The sequence below is a fragment of the Hypanus sabinus genome, chromosome 9, assembly GCF_030144855.1.
Source record: "Hypanus sabinus isolate sHypSab1 chromosome 9, sHypSab1.hap1, whole genome shotgun sequence".
Taxonomy (NCBI): Eukaryota; Metazoa; Chordata; class Chondrichthyes; order Myliobatiformes; family Dasyatidae; genus Hypanus; species Hypanus sabinus.
This window is the reverse complement of record NC_082714.1, coordinates 63,652,071-63,667,009: the sequence shown is the minus strand read 5'-3', so window position 1 is coordinate 63,667,009 and position 14,939 is coordinate 63,652,071. Positions and strand designations below refer to the sequence as shown.

The 14,939-nt window shown below is 42.1% G+C and overlaps 1 protein-coding gene across 1 annotated transcript in view; it reads left to right on the top strand.

Moving 5' to 3' along the window:
- The window catches only part of si:dkey-43p13.5 (paired mesoderm homeobox protein 1), a 44,193-nt gene that overhangs the window by 16,776 nt on the left and 12,478 nt on the right, over window positions 1-14,939 (top strand). Inside the window, exon 3 of the mRNA XM_059981140.1 lies at window positions 9,609-9,766. Coding sequence (XP_059837123.1) covers window positions 9,609-9,766 — 158 coding nt within the window. The remainder of the gene's footprint in view (window positions 1-9,608; window positions 9,767-14,939) is intronic.

Sequence of the window (14,939 nt, the reverse complement as noted above, 5' to 3'; positions counted from 1 at the left end):
CCCAGCCACAAACGCCTGGGGTCATGTGTTCTAGAACTTGTTGTGCGTAGGGAATCTTTGCCCTCGAAAGGCCTAAGATGAGGCTTTGCCTGGGTGCTCTGAGAGCTGTTCTGTCTCCAAACTTGAAGGCAGTGTCCCAGGCTTTTAGTAAGGAGCACACCTCTGTTCTTGAGGTATTGACATAGTCCACACACTTACCAGTGTAGCTGATGACAGATAGGGCGTATTCCTCAAGGTCTATGTCTTTTCCATTTGTGGCGGCCTCCTTGTACATCTACCGGTTAGTCCATTCAAACAGTCCTGAAACACAGACGTGGCCTCATTAGGCCATAAGCAATGGCCCTCTTGACTGGTTTCTCCATTTTCAGCACGTTGGTATGCTGGGATTAACATTATGGAGATGTGGTCAGAGCGGCCAAGGTGAGGACATGGGATGGCTTTGTAAGTATCATGTCTGTTTGTATAAACGTGGTACAGTTTGTTTGTTCCCCAGTAACCATGGCGACATGCTGGTGGAATTCGGATAAAATACCTTGCAGGTTAACATGATCGAAATCTCCTGTAATTCTGAACAGACCATCCGGATGTTTGATTTGTAGAGGGCTGATGATATTGTAAAACTTTCCCAGTGGATCCTTGGTATTCGTATTCTACCCTCACTCTAGTAAACATCCTGTTCTTCACATTCATATAGAACACCTTGGAGTTTTCGTTAATCCTGCTCACCAAGGACTTCTCATGTCCTCTCCTAGCTTTCCTAAACCCATTCTTAAGCTCCTTTGTGACTACCTTGTAACTCCCTAGAGCCTTTCTATCTTCCTCTAGATAGTTGTTCTACATCTCTTCTCAACACCTATTCAGCCTGCCGTGCTCCTTAAACAATCTCCACATTTCTGTTTTGCATTTCCCTGAGTAAATTTGTTCCCAATTTATACTCCCAAATTCCTGCCTCATTCCTGCATCATTCATCCTCCCCCAGTTAAATACTTCCACATACTGTCTGTTTCTACCCCTGTCTGAGGCTATAGTAAAGGAACTGTGGTTGCCGTCTCTGAAATGCTCTCTCACTAGGAGATCTGTCATCTGACCAGGTTCATTGCCCCGTACCTGATCTAGTATGGCTTCTCCTCTAGTCAGCCTGTCAGAAAGGTCATGTCAGGAATCCTTTCTGGACACACCTAACAAATTCTGTCCTCACTCTAAGGAGGTATCAATCAATATCTGGAAAACTGAAGTCACCCATGACAACAACCCTGTTATTTTTGTACCTTTCCACAATCTGCCTCCTGCTCTGCTCCCGAGTGTCGGTTACTATTGGAGGTGTCTAGAGAACACTCCCAATAGTGTGATTACTCCCTTCCTGTTCCTGACTTCCATCCATACTGACTCAGTAGTCAATCCCTCCACTACTTGCTGCAGTTGTGATACTATCTCTGATTAGCAATGCTACTCCTCATCTTGTTTTCCTCTTACTCTGTCCCTTTAGAAACACCTTAAATTTAGAACATCTAGCAACTATTCCTGCCCTTCTGACAGCCAAGTCTTTGTAAAGGCCACAGCGTCATAGTTCTATGCACTGATCCATGCTCTAGGTTTATCACCCTTGTTCCTGATACTTGTCACATTAAAATGGATAGGTTGCAACCCATCCAACTGACTGTAAGGAAGTCCAATCCACTGTCCTCCGTCCCTCACAGTCACTTTACATGCTGCAACTACCTTTACACCAACTGCTCCGTTCTGTAACCATCACTCAGATTCCCATCCCCCTATCAAATAAACCCTCCCTAAAAGCTCTATCAAACCAGACCACAACGATATTGAGCTCCTTCAAGTTTAGGTGTAACCTGCCCCTTTTGTACAGATCACACCTTCCCCAGTAGAGATCCCAGTGATCCACAAATTTGAAACCCTGCTCCATGCACCAATTCCTCAGCCACACATATCATATTATTCCTGCCCTCACTGGCTCATGGCACAGGAAGTAATCTGGCGAGTACCATCCTTGAGGTCCTGCTTTTCTGCGTCCTACCTCACTCTCCATATTATCTCCTGAGGAACTCTTCCCTTTTCCTATCTATGTTGTTGGTCTCAACATGTACCATGACTTCCAGTTGCTCATCCCCCCACTTTGGAATGCTTTGCACCTGACCTGAAACGTCTCTGACCCTGGGACCTGAGAGAATGCAACTTAAAATCTGTGTTTTATACTTTATTTTCTCTGTATTTATTTACTCTGTTTTTGTTGCTTTATATTTTTGGTACAACATATATTTGATATGTTGACATTTCATGTGTTTACTGTTTCGACATTTATTTCTTATGCTGAAGCTACTTAACGGTGAAAAATCAGAATGCTGCAGATGCTGAAAACCTGAGTTAAAAATCAGAAAGTGCTGGAAACACTCAACAAGTCAAGTAGCACTGGTGGAAAATGAATGGTTAACATTTCAGGTCTAAGATCCTTTGTCTGAAGTAGGAAAGAAAGTAGTTACTTTTTATTTGCAGAGCAGATGATGAGGGATGGATAGGACAAAGGGAATATCTGTGATAGTAATGGTTGCCTCTCGGGGTCCGAGGAAGACTACATTGTGTAGGGTGGCAGTGTTTTTTACAAGGCTGAGTTGCGAGCTTGACATCAACCTGGCACGGATGGAGAGCTTACTCGGGGGCAGCCTGTCACTGGATCGAACTCGGGAACCTCTGTTCTTCAGCCTGGTGCTGATCTCACTGCGCCACCAGCAGACCTCTTTGCACAATGTAATCAGTGTGTGAAAGATATTAAAGTGGAAAAGCCCCATATAGAGGTGCTACCCCTCCCATGCACCCCATGCACCCCATATCCATGATAAAATGGGACTAAATGGGTTAGTGTGGCAGATTGAGGCAGATTATACTTCTTTGTCAGCAGTACCTGTCAAATTTAGCAAGCATGTGGGACATACCAAGCAAGTCAGGCTGTACTCATTGATAGAGAAAATGGATCCAAGATCACAGATGGATGTCGGGTGGAATTGATAGACAAATGGAAATAAAAAAAGAGCAAAGTTTGAGAATTTGATATTGAGCCTGAAAGGCAGTGAAATGCCCAGATACAAAAAGTGGTAATGTCCCACAAGCTTGGGCTAGGTCTAGCTGTGCCTCTGCAGATTGCAATAGACAGCTAGGTCAGAGTGGGAGTTGGATGGAGAATTAAAGTGACATGAAATAGTCTCATTGTCACTCTTGTGACCCTTGTGAACGCAGAGCAATGATGCAATCTACCTTTGATTTCTCCAGTGCAGAGGAGTTAATGCTGAATTTAGTACACCTGATTGGAAGAAGTACAGCCCAATCATGATTCACCCAGAGTAACTGCTGTGAATCTGAATAGTGGGAAGGGAAAAGCTGAAAGATCTGGTGTTGCCACTCCTTTTATGCAGAATCAGAATCAGAATCAGGTTTATTATCACCGGCATGTGACGCGAAATTTGTTAACTTAGCAGCAGCAGTTCCTTGAAATACATAATAGAGAAAAAAGAGAGAAAACATATAAAAAAAAGTAAATCCATTACAGTATGCATATATTGAATAAATTGAAAAACATTCAAAAATAGAAATAGTATGTCACCAGGTTCGGATATGGCCCAAGTGCGGAGCGAGAGAAATTGAGGCGGGTCGATAGTTCACACACTTTAATGCGATCCCTGTTAGAGGGAAAATAAAACAATAAACACTAAGCCAAGGGCCGTTAACTAAAACTCTCAAATGGAAAATGAAGCTGACACTGCTGAGAAGAGAACAACTAAGAATAGAACAAATACCACTCGTCTTCAGAGTCAGTTGACTTGACAGTCCAATTTCTCAGGCAAGGCAGAATGCAAGCAGGCAGCGAAGCGTTGCTGTGTCCAAGTCTTGACAAACACTATGATGGAATGAATGGAGTTAAATATTATCACAATGAAATAATAATTAGCTGGCACATGTATATTCACGAGTGTGATTTCCATATCTACTGAGCTATCGAATCTGTGGTTGTGACATACTGTATTTTAAAAATAGTGAGGTAGTGTTCACGGGTTCAATGTCCATTTAGGAATCGGATGGCAGAGGGGAAGAAGCTGATCCTGACTCACTGAATGTGTGCCTTCAGGCTTCTGTACCTACTACCTGACGGATCAGAGAGAAAAGAGCATGCCCTGGGTGCTGGAGGACCTTAATAATGGATGCTGCCTTTCTAAGACCCTGCTACTCGAAGATACTTTGTAGGCGAGTAACCAAGATGGAGTCGACTAAATTTATAACCCTCTGTAACTTCTTTCAGTCCTGTGCAGTAGCCCCTCCCCATATCAGACAGCGATGCAGCCTGTCAGAATGCTCTCCACGGTACAGCTATCGAAGTTTTTGAGTGTATTTGTTGACGTACCAAATCTCTTCAAACTCTTAATGAAGTATAGCCACTGTCTTGCCTTCTTTATAACTACATCAATATGCTGGGACCAGGTTAGATCCTCAGAGATTTTGACATCAAGGAACTTGAAACTCCTCACTCTCTCCACTTCTGATCCCTCTCTAAGGATTGGTATGTGTTCCTTCATTTTACCCTTCCTGAAGTTCACAATCAGCTCTTTTGTCTTACTGACATTGAGCGCCAGGTTGTTGCTGCAGCACTACTCCACTAGTTGGCATTTCTCAATCCTGTACACCCGCTCATCACCACCTGAGATTCTACCAACAATGGTTGTATCATTAGCAAATTTATAGACGGTATTTGAGCCATGCCTAGCCACACAGTCATGTGTATATAGAGAGCAGAACAGTGGGCTAAGCACACACCCTCGAGGTGTGCCAGTGTTGATTGTCAGCGAAGGGGATATGTTATCACCGATCTGCACAGATTGTGGTCTTCCAGTTAAGAAGTTGAGGATCCAATTGCAGAGGGAGGTACAGAGGCCCAGGTTCTGCAACTTCTCAAACAGGATTGTGGGAATGCTGGTATTAAATGCAGAGCTACAGTTGATGAACAGTATCCTGACATAGGTGCTTGTGTTGTCCAGGTGGTCTAAAACTGTGTGGAGAGCCACTGAGATTGTATAGGTCATTGACCTGTTGTGACAGGAGTTCAGTCTAGTCATAACCAACCTCTCAAAGCATTTCATCACTGTCGATGTGAGTGCTACTGGGTGATAGTCATTAAGGCAGCTCACATTATTCTTCTTAGGCATTGGTATAATTGTTGCCTTTTTGAAGCAAATGGGAACTTCTGCCCATAGTAGTGAGAGGTTGAAAATGTCCTTGAATACTCCTGCTAGTTGGCTTGCCACAGGTTTTCAGAGCCTTACCAGGTACTCCATCGGGACCTTCTGCCTTGCAAGAGTTCACTCTCTTTAAAAACAGCCTAACATCGGCCTCTGAGACAGAGATCACAGAAATCACAAGTGATTTTTTCAGACTGGCCTGGTTAAAATCTCCCAAAACAATGGTAAAGGTGTTAGGATGTGCTGTTTTATGCATGTTGTTCCCATTGCTTAGATCATCTAAAGCATGTGAAGGGCCGATAAGACTGGAAGCGTTTGATAGGGACTGAATTGTGGACCAGGGACTCATAAAGGGAATGCTCCCTTTGAAATGGTGAAGGTGATGGGAGTGAAATATCTGTCTGGTAATGAAATCTTTAAGTCAGTGGAACTTGTGAAGGAAACCCTACTTATTATCTGTTTGAACTTTCATACATTCACTCTGTACTATTACTGCACTTTTCCTGTTAATTATTTTCTGTTTATATGGTTACATGGCGGTATGCTTTATATTTTAATTTAGTTTTCCCTTCTCTGTTTATATTGGTTGCTTGTTCTGCATACTCTGCAATTTGTCATACTATTTTAGTTTAATTTTTCCATTAATTTATTTTATGTTTTATCTGTTTGAGGGTATTTTAAAATTCATGTTTAATTTATTGTTCTATGTATAAAATGTATTTTCCCATGTGCATTATCAACTTGATACTTCATAATTATGCCTGCTTCATATTTAATTTCCTTGTCTAACTGTTGGATTAGTTTTATACTTTATTGATGTCTGTGTTTTAACTGTTTTATATTTTTAATGTTATTCTTTTATGCAATTAATATTTCACTTCTTCAATATTTCCACATTATTTTTGTTTCCTGATCACTTTCTTCAATGTGTCTAAATTTTATTTATATTTCTCTCTCCGTATTTATTCTTTGTTTTGCAATTTAGTTTTGGTCATGTTGGATTAGCTTTTAACTTGTTGGAGAGTTAAATTTTTTTTACATCTAATATGGTTTGGTTTATGTGGTTCATAATTAATTTATTTTTAGGGTACTTATTCTTCACTTTCATTGGATCTTTCAAGGGTTTATTATATTAATTGTTATCTATGCTCTTTAAACCTATTTAATTCTAGCAGGGTTTCTCTTTAACAGTGATGGCAGGGTTGTTGAGGCCAGCAGATTTATCTTCTCTATATCTTACAACAATAATGGCAGAGGCTGATCTGGCCATCGGATACTTACCAGCCCTCAAAGAACAATCCCATTAGCTCTTTATTCCCTCTGTTTTCCTCATATCCCTGTAACACATCCTCTCTCATATCCCATATTTTATCCTAATTCTCCTGACACTCACCTACACTGAGAGTAATTTAATCTTTCAGACGGCATGTTTTTGGAATGTAGAAGCAAGCCCTGAGCAGCCGGGGAGAGCAGGCAAGCCCCAGAGTTCAGTACCGTACCCTCACTTGGTCTCTTCTGTATTTACTTTGGGAAGGTTCTGGACAGTCCCAACCAACAGATAATAAAAAAATATGATTCAAGAAAAAAAATGATAAATTGGATCCAAAATTTGTAACTTGTAGCAGAAAGCACAATTCCAAATGATGGATGAATTAGTGACTTGGAACATGGAAGTGAGCAGTTGTTTTCATGCTAAGTCCATTGCTTAACATGGGATAGATCTACACTTAGTGCCCACTGTATTAGGTACACCTGCTCGTTAATGCAAATATCTAATCAGCCAATCATGTAGCACCAATTCAATACATAAAAGCATGCAGACATGGCCAAGAGGTCCGGTTATTGTTCAGACTAAACATCAGAATGGGGAAGAAATGCGACCGAAGTGTGGAATAATTGTTGATACCAGATGGGGTGGTTAATTTTCACACACAACAGTCTCTAGCGTTTACAGAGAATGGTGCAAAAACCAGAAAAAACATCCAGTGGGCGGCAGTTCTGTAGGTGGAGACTCCTTGTTAATGAGAGTAATCAGAGGAGAATGGCTGGACTGGTTCAAGCTGACAGGGAAGTGTAAGTAACACAAATAACCACACGTTACGACAGAAGAGCATCTCTGAGTGCACAGCCCGATGACCCACGGAGTGCAGCAGAAGACCATGAACGTACACTCAGTGGCCACTTTGTTCGGTATAGGAGGTACCGAATAATGCAGCCACTGTGTGTATGATTTTAACTAAAGTGTGGTAGTTGGGATTAATTGGCATCAGCATGGTACATATCTGGTGAACACAGCAGAATTCAGAGCAATTCTCTCCAGGGAACTGTGAGTTGATGGACTTGGGCATGTAGGGGTCAAACAGGTAAGGGAATATAGGATAAACAATGCATGACTGAGACACCTAGATGAGACCTAGTATCAGTGAGAACATGCAGATGACACAGTTAAGATGTTTGGATGCACTTTTATTAAATCTCAAACCAGGGCAACTCTGTAGTTCGGTGATAAGGGCTGCTACCTCACAGGTCCATTGACCTGGGTTCAATCCTGGAGTTTGCACTTTCTCCCCATGACCATGTGGGTTACCTCCGGGAGATCCTCCCTCTCTCTCTCCACCTCCTCCCTCCCTTTCCTTCTCCCTCCACCTCCCTTTCCCTCTTCCTCCCTCGCCTTCTCCTTCTCCTCCTCCCTCTCCCTAAGGCACATGGGTTGCTAAACTAATTGGCCTCTGTAAGTTTCCCCGAGAGTGTAGAATTTGAGGAGAATTGATGGGAATGTGGGGGATTATAAAAGGATGAAGTAATTGGGTGGTTGATGGTCTGAAAGGCCTGTTTCTGAGCTGCATGTTCGATAACTCTATAACTGTATAAAACATTAGCCTGGCACTGTTGCCGGACTACTGGTCACAACTCCACATGAAATACGTGACAGATCCCTGTGTGGAGATGAAGACATGTATGAAGATGCAAGAGTCTCCCAATTCTGGAATATGGAGCAACGCAAATTACTGGAGGAACTCAACAAGTCAGGCAGCATCTGTAGAGAGAATTGGGCAGTCATCCTTTCATCTGGACTGAAATGAGAGGGGAGATAGGTGGTACGATAAGGGAGGAAAGGAGCAAGAGCCGGCTGGTGATCGATGGAAGAGACAGAGGGCTGAAGATGACGAAATCTGATAGGAGAGGAAGGTGAGCATGGATGGAAACCTGTGGGAGGAGTTGTGGGTGATGGGCAGATGGAACGGATCGGGATAGGGATCAGGAGCAGAGAGAAAAGGGAGGGAGAGGAGGGAGCACTTGCTGGAAGTTGGGGAATTCAGTGTTTATGCTGTCCAGTTGTAGGCCACCCAGGCGGAGTCTGAGGCACTGTTCCTCTCTGATTTATGGAGATGATGGCAATGTTGGAAAATTTTACTGATTCTAGTCTGGGATTATTTTCTCTGGAAAATGCAAGGCCCCATCAAGTGTGATTTAATCAGGATGTATACAATTACTTAAGGTCTAGATAACTAGACAAGATACATTTCCCTCAGCAGGGAGGTCCATGACTGAGGGACACCAGTTAGTTGTAGGACTGGAGGGAGCTCTGAGTATCATTTCCTCTGAGGATGCTGGTATTCTGGAACTCTTTGCCCAAAGTGGTGGTGGTGGAAGAACCAGAGGATAAGCATCGGAGGAGCCAAACCTTCACGACTAGCAGTAGTGTAGTAGGAAAGTGGGATTAGCCATTGTTTTTGGCTGGAATTGAGACGATGGGCCGAATAGTCTCCTCCTTCACTCTGAATGTATAAAAGTTCCTGAATTCCCATAGCAGGTTTTGATTGTTTTCTGTTTTACTTTTTGCTCGTCTCTAAAGGCAGGTTTATGTGTTTTCATGCCCTGACTAGTCCGTCATCCCTCTGCACGTGTCCTGGGGAAACAGTTTCATCCTTGGGCACAGGGTCTCAACACACTTGTTGCTGCAGCTCCCCTATTGGCGCTCAATCCCGTGGGCTTTAGTGTAGGCGGTTTGGGGTAAGGAGGTGCAGTGAGGGGCTGCCATTGTGTGCATCGTACTTATAGCCAAACTCTCTCCTAGCCAAGGTCAAATTCTTTTCCCAGTTAGGGGTGTATTTATGTCAAATAGAGTTGACACTTCAGTGAAGTTGCTGCGATTAGCTGTATGGTCAGACAAGCTACCCTTGTCGTTAAACCATCTCCATGTCTAAAACATTCCCCTGATAGCACTGGCCTTGTTCCCGTATGCACAGTGTTACAGTTCCTCTGCATTGAAGACTTGTCAGATTGAGTATCCTCTGCAGGGAGCTACAAAGGTGCATCTTTATAATCTGAGTGTGTGGACAGAAGCCTCTTGTTGCTCTCCCTATGCAGATGAGTCAAAGCCGGTGAAGCAGAGGCGAGCACGGGCTAACTACAGCAGTTGGCAGCTGGAAGAGCTGGAGAAAGCGTTCAAGGCTACACAGTACCCAGACGTCTTCATGAGAGAGGCCCTGGCGCTCAGATTGGACCTGATCGAGGCCAGGGTACAGGTAGGCTACTGCGGGTGTTCCGAGGCACTGTACGTGCTTGTGTGTCTCCGTCTGTTTTCTGTACAAACTCTGTGTATGTAGGCTTGAATGATGAATGTTGAGGTGTTTGTGTGTCTGTTTCTGTATGAACTGAGGATATGCAATTATGAGAATTGCTTGTTTACTGTACATACACAGGTGGGGTTTCTGTATATACATGTTGTGTATGTGCTGTTCATCTGTGTCTTATCTGTGCTATGTCTACTTTATTTTGTATACTGGATTATGTATATAGTGTTTTCTTTGTGTGTGCTGTGTGTGTATGTATGTGTGCTTGAATGAGTGTTAGTATTAATTAGGCCAATTAGCCCAACCTCTGTCATTGGGGAAATGCTGGAGCTGAATATTTAGGAAGCAACAGCAGGGCATTAAAAAATAGCACTTTTAAGCAAATGGTTTGATGGAAAGAAAATTGTGTTTGACCAATTTGTTAGCGTTCTCTAGAAATGTATCAAACAGAGTGGCTAAAGGGTAACAAGTAGATGCGATGTATCCAACGATACACTGTGTATTGAAAATACAGGCAGGTAGACAGAGGGGGTAGTGTGGCTCTGTTGGAAAAAATGAAATCAAATCCTTAGAAAGAGGTGACATAGGATCAGAAGACGTAGAATCCACGTGGGTAGAGTTAAGAAACTGCAATGGTAAAAATGACCTTGATGGGAGTTATATCCAGGCCTCCGAACAGTAGCCAGGATGTGGACTACAAATTACAATGGGAGATAGAGAAAGCAAGTCAAAAGGACAATGTTATGATAGACATGTGGTATTTCAATATGCTGGTAGATTGGGAAAATCAGGTTGGTGCAGGATCCCTAGAGATAGAATCTGTAGTTTGCCTATAAATTCCATAGCTTTTTAGAGCAGCTTGCGATTGAACCTATTAGGGAAAAGGCTAATCTGCACTGGGTGTATAATGAACTAGATTTGATTAGGGAGCTAAAGATAAAGGAACACTTAGGATGCAGTGCTTCGAGGGAGATGCTAAAGTCAAATATATCATAATTACAGTGAAGTAAAGGAAATTACAAAGGCATGAGAAAGGAGCTGGCCAAAGTTGATTGGAAGGGGTCACTAACAGGGATGATGGCAGAACAACAATGGCTGGAGTTTCTGGGAGGAATTCAGAATGCCTAGGATAGATACACCCCAAAGAAGAAGTATTCTAAAGGGTGGATGAGGCAACTGTGGCTGACAAGTCAAGTCAAAGCCAACATAAAAGCAAAAGAGAGGGCATATAATAGATCAAAAATTAATAGGATATTAGAGAGTTGGAAACTTTTAAAAACAATCAGAAGGCAACTAAAAATTGCATAGGGAGGGAAAAAATGAAATATGAAGGTAAACTAGCTAATAATATAAACAAGGATACTAAAAGCTTTTTCAGATATATAAAGAGGCAAGAGGAGATATGCAACCACTGGAAAATTTTGCAGGAGAGGTCGTAACGGGAGACGAACTGAGTAAGTACATGTGTATCAGCCTCACAGTGGAAGACACTAGCAGTGTGCCGGAAGTTTGAGAGTTTCAGGGGGCAGAAGTGAGTGTAGTTCTTAGTACTTGGGAGAAAGTACTTGGGAAACTGAAAGGTTTGAATGTAGATAGGCCACCTGCACCTTGATGAACAGCACCCCATGGTTCTAAAAGATATGGCTGAAGTGATTGAGGAGGCATGAGTAATGATCTTTCAAGAATCACTAGATTCTGGCATTGTTCTGGAGAAATGGAAAATTGCAAAAATCTTCTAGAAGGGAGAGAGGCAGAAGAAAAGAAATGATGGGCCAGTTGGCCTGATGTCAGCGGTTGGGAAGATGTTGGAGTTGATTGTTAAGACAGTGGCGAGGAAGCAGAAGTGCTGCAGACGGACTGAGACTGATTAAGAGAATGGGCAAAGAGGTAGCAGATGGAATATAGTGTCAGGAAGTGTATCTACTAAATGGCAGAAAATTCAAAGATCTAAGGTGGAAAGGAACTTGGGAGTCCTTGTGCAGGATTCTCTAAAGGTTAACTTGCAAGCTGAGTCATTGGTGAGGAGGACAAATGCAAAATTAACATTCATTTTGAGAGGATTATAATATAAGATCAGGGATGTAATGATGAGGCTTTATAAGGTACTGGTGAGGCTTCACTTGGACTATTGTGAACAGATTTGGACTCTTTATCTTAGAAGGGATGTGCTGACATTGGAGATGGTTCCGAGGAGGCTTGTGAGAATGATTCCGGGAATGAGAGGGTGTTTGTTGGCTCTGGGCCTGTACCTGTTGGAAATTAGAAGAATGAGGATGGGAGGATCCCACTGGAACTTATTGAATGGTGAAAGGCCTAGATAGAGAGGATGTGGCGAGGATATTTCCTTTCATGGGGGAGTCTAAGATCAGAGGGCACAGCCTCAGAATAGAGGGACATCCATTTAGAACAGAGATGAGAGGAATATCTTCAGCTAGAGAGTGGTGAATCTGTGGAATTCTTTGCCACAGGTCATTGGGTATATTTAAGGCAAAAGATGATAGCTTCTTGATTAGTCAGGGCATAAAAGGCTGGATAAAGGGGTTGAGAGGAAAACTGGATCAGCCATGATGAAATGGTGGAGCAGACTCGATAGGCCAAATGGACAGATTAAACTTCTATGTCTTGTAGTTTTATGTAACTGGTTCCAGAAACCATTCAGTAATCAGAATCAGAATCAGGTTTATTACCACTGGCATGTGTCATGAAATTTGCTAACTCAGTAGCAACATTTCAATGTAATACATGGTAATGTAGAAGGAAAAGATAATAAAGTAATTCAATAAAGTAAATATGTATATATGTATATTTAAATTAAAAATAGTGCAAAACTGAAATAATATATAGAAAAAGTGAAGTAGTGTTCATGGGTTCAAAGTCCATTTGGGAATCGGATGGCAGAGGGGAAGAAGCTGATCCTGAGTCACTGAGTGTGTGTCTTCAGCCTTCTGTACCTCCTTCCTGATGGTAATAATGAAAAGAGGGCTTGTGCTGTATGATGGGGGTCCTTAACAATGGACATCACCTTTGTGGGGCAATGCTCCTTGAAGATGTCTTCAAAACCACAGAGGCTAGTACCCAAGATGGAGCTGACTTATTTTACAACTTCCCATAGCTACTTTTGGTCCTGTGCATTAGCAACCTCTGCACCCCCTCCCCTTACCAGTCAGTGATGTAGTCTGTTAGAATGCTCCCCATGGTACATCTATAGAAGTTTTCAAGTGTTTTAGGTGACAAACCAAACCTCTTCAAACTCCTAATGAAATATAGCCACTGTCTTGCCTTCTTCATAGCTGCATCAAAATGTTGGGACCAGGTTAGATCCTCAAAGATCTTGACACCAAGGAGCTTGAAATAAGGTGGTAGATATAAGGTTACTGCACAAGATGAGGTTAGGGATAAATAAATAGGCAGGTAAGAATTCCATTCCCAAGATCTGACCATAAACCAATATTTTTTTCAATATGAAAGTTAGAAATGAACAATTTCAATAAGGGTAAATTAACATGAACACTTGAAGTCCTGTATCTGTAAGATTAGCATATGAGATTACATATAAAGACCTTTTTATTGAAGATTGATTGTCCTTTGAAATAAGAAGCCATCATCCCTGTTCTAGAACTCCTAAAGATGCTTGCATTTCTTTAACTAACTTTCCCGTCTTGAAAAATGCTTTAAAATTTAGGGGAGAATTTGCATGAAGTCAGATTTCCATTTGTGAGATCTATAAATTAGGGAGCATGATATGAGAGTGATTAATAAAGAGTTTGGATCAGTTTTAGATTGACATTCAATAAGTACAGGGTGCCACAGGGTTTGATTGTTTACAACATACACTGATTATTCATGATAGGGGGTGTGTAGGGGGTGTGAGTGTCCCTCTGGCTGGGTCACTGAGTGTGTAGGGGGTGTGAGTGTAGGGAGCATGATATGAGAGTGATTAATAAAGAGTTTGGATCATTTTTAGATTGACGTTCAATAAGTACAGGGGTGCCACAGGGTTCGATTGTTAACAACATACACTGATGATTCGGATGAAGGGATTGTGTGTTCTGGGGCAATAGTTGCTGTTTTTACAAAGATAAGTAGGTTAGCAAGTTGTGAGGAAGGCACATAGAGCCAGCTGAGGGATATGAATAGGTTCAGTGCGTGATAAAGAAATTGGCAGAATGGTATATAATATAGAAAGTGAGATTGATATCCATTTTGCAAGGAAAAATGAAATGCAAAATTTCTAAATGGTTTGAGACTGCACAATGTTGTGGTGCAAAGGGTTCTGCTCAAAAAGTCTGTATGAGGTACAGCAATTAATTAAGACTGAGATATGGGGCCTCCTGTACAGCAGGAAAGTTTTGACTAACACTTACAGTGAGCTTATGAGGTCACAGCTGGAGTTCTGTGTATAGCTTTGGTCTCCGTATTTAAGACAGAATATACTTCCACTTCCTTTGGAATCATAGCAGAGAAAGTTCATTTGGCCATTTCCTAAGGGGGGGGGGGGGTGTGTGTGTGTGTGTGTGTGTGTGTGTGTGTGTGTGTGTGTGTGTGTGTGTGTGTGTGTGTGTGTGTGTGTGTTGTGCTAGCTGCAGCAAGACAAAGGGTTCAGGTAATATACAGGCAAGGGTAGTTTACTGATAGTGTGTAGTCAGCCCAGGCAGGAAAGATGTTTGCAGAGCATAGTTTCACTCTGCACAGTAGGGGACCAGATCCAATTGGGCATACCGAGACAAGATAAAGATGCAAACATAGGATTGTAGGAGAACACTTAATATTGCTTAGTTATTTTATTAAATCTGAAATATTATTAGCCTTTAATGCATAGATTCTATTAGTCATTAGTACACGATTTGCCACGGTGGTGATTAGTGACTGATTATGCAATTAAGGAATTTGAACACGCATAAGGTAACCAATTGTTCAATATCTGTATTTGCTGGTCAATGTCAGTATAAAAATGGCATTTCTTTGTTCAAACTTCAGAACAGTTTGGTGTTGGGGACCACACCGTTCTCCTTGTGCACAATAAAGTTTGAGGAACTGCTGTCCTGCAGACCATGGGTTTGTGCTAGGTTTAAAGTCTTGATCTTCAACATCTTGATCCTCAATCTGACACAAAAGCGGTGCTGGC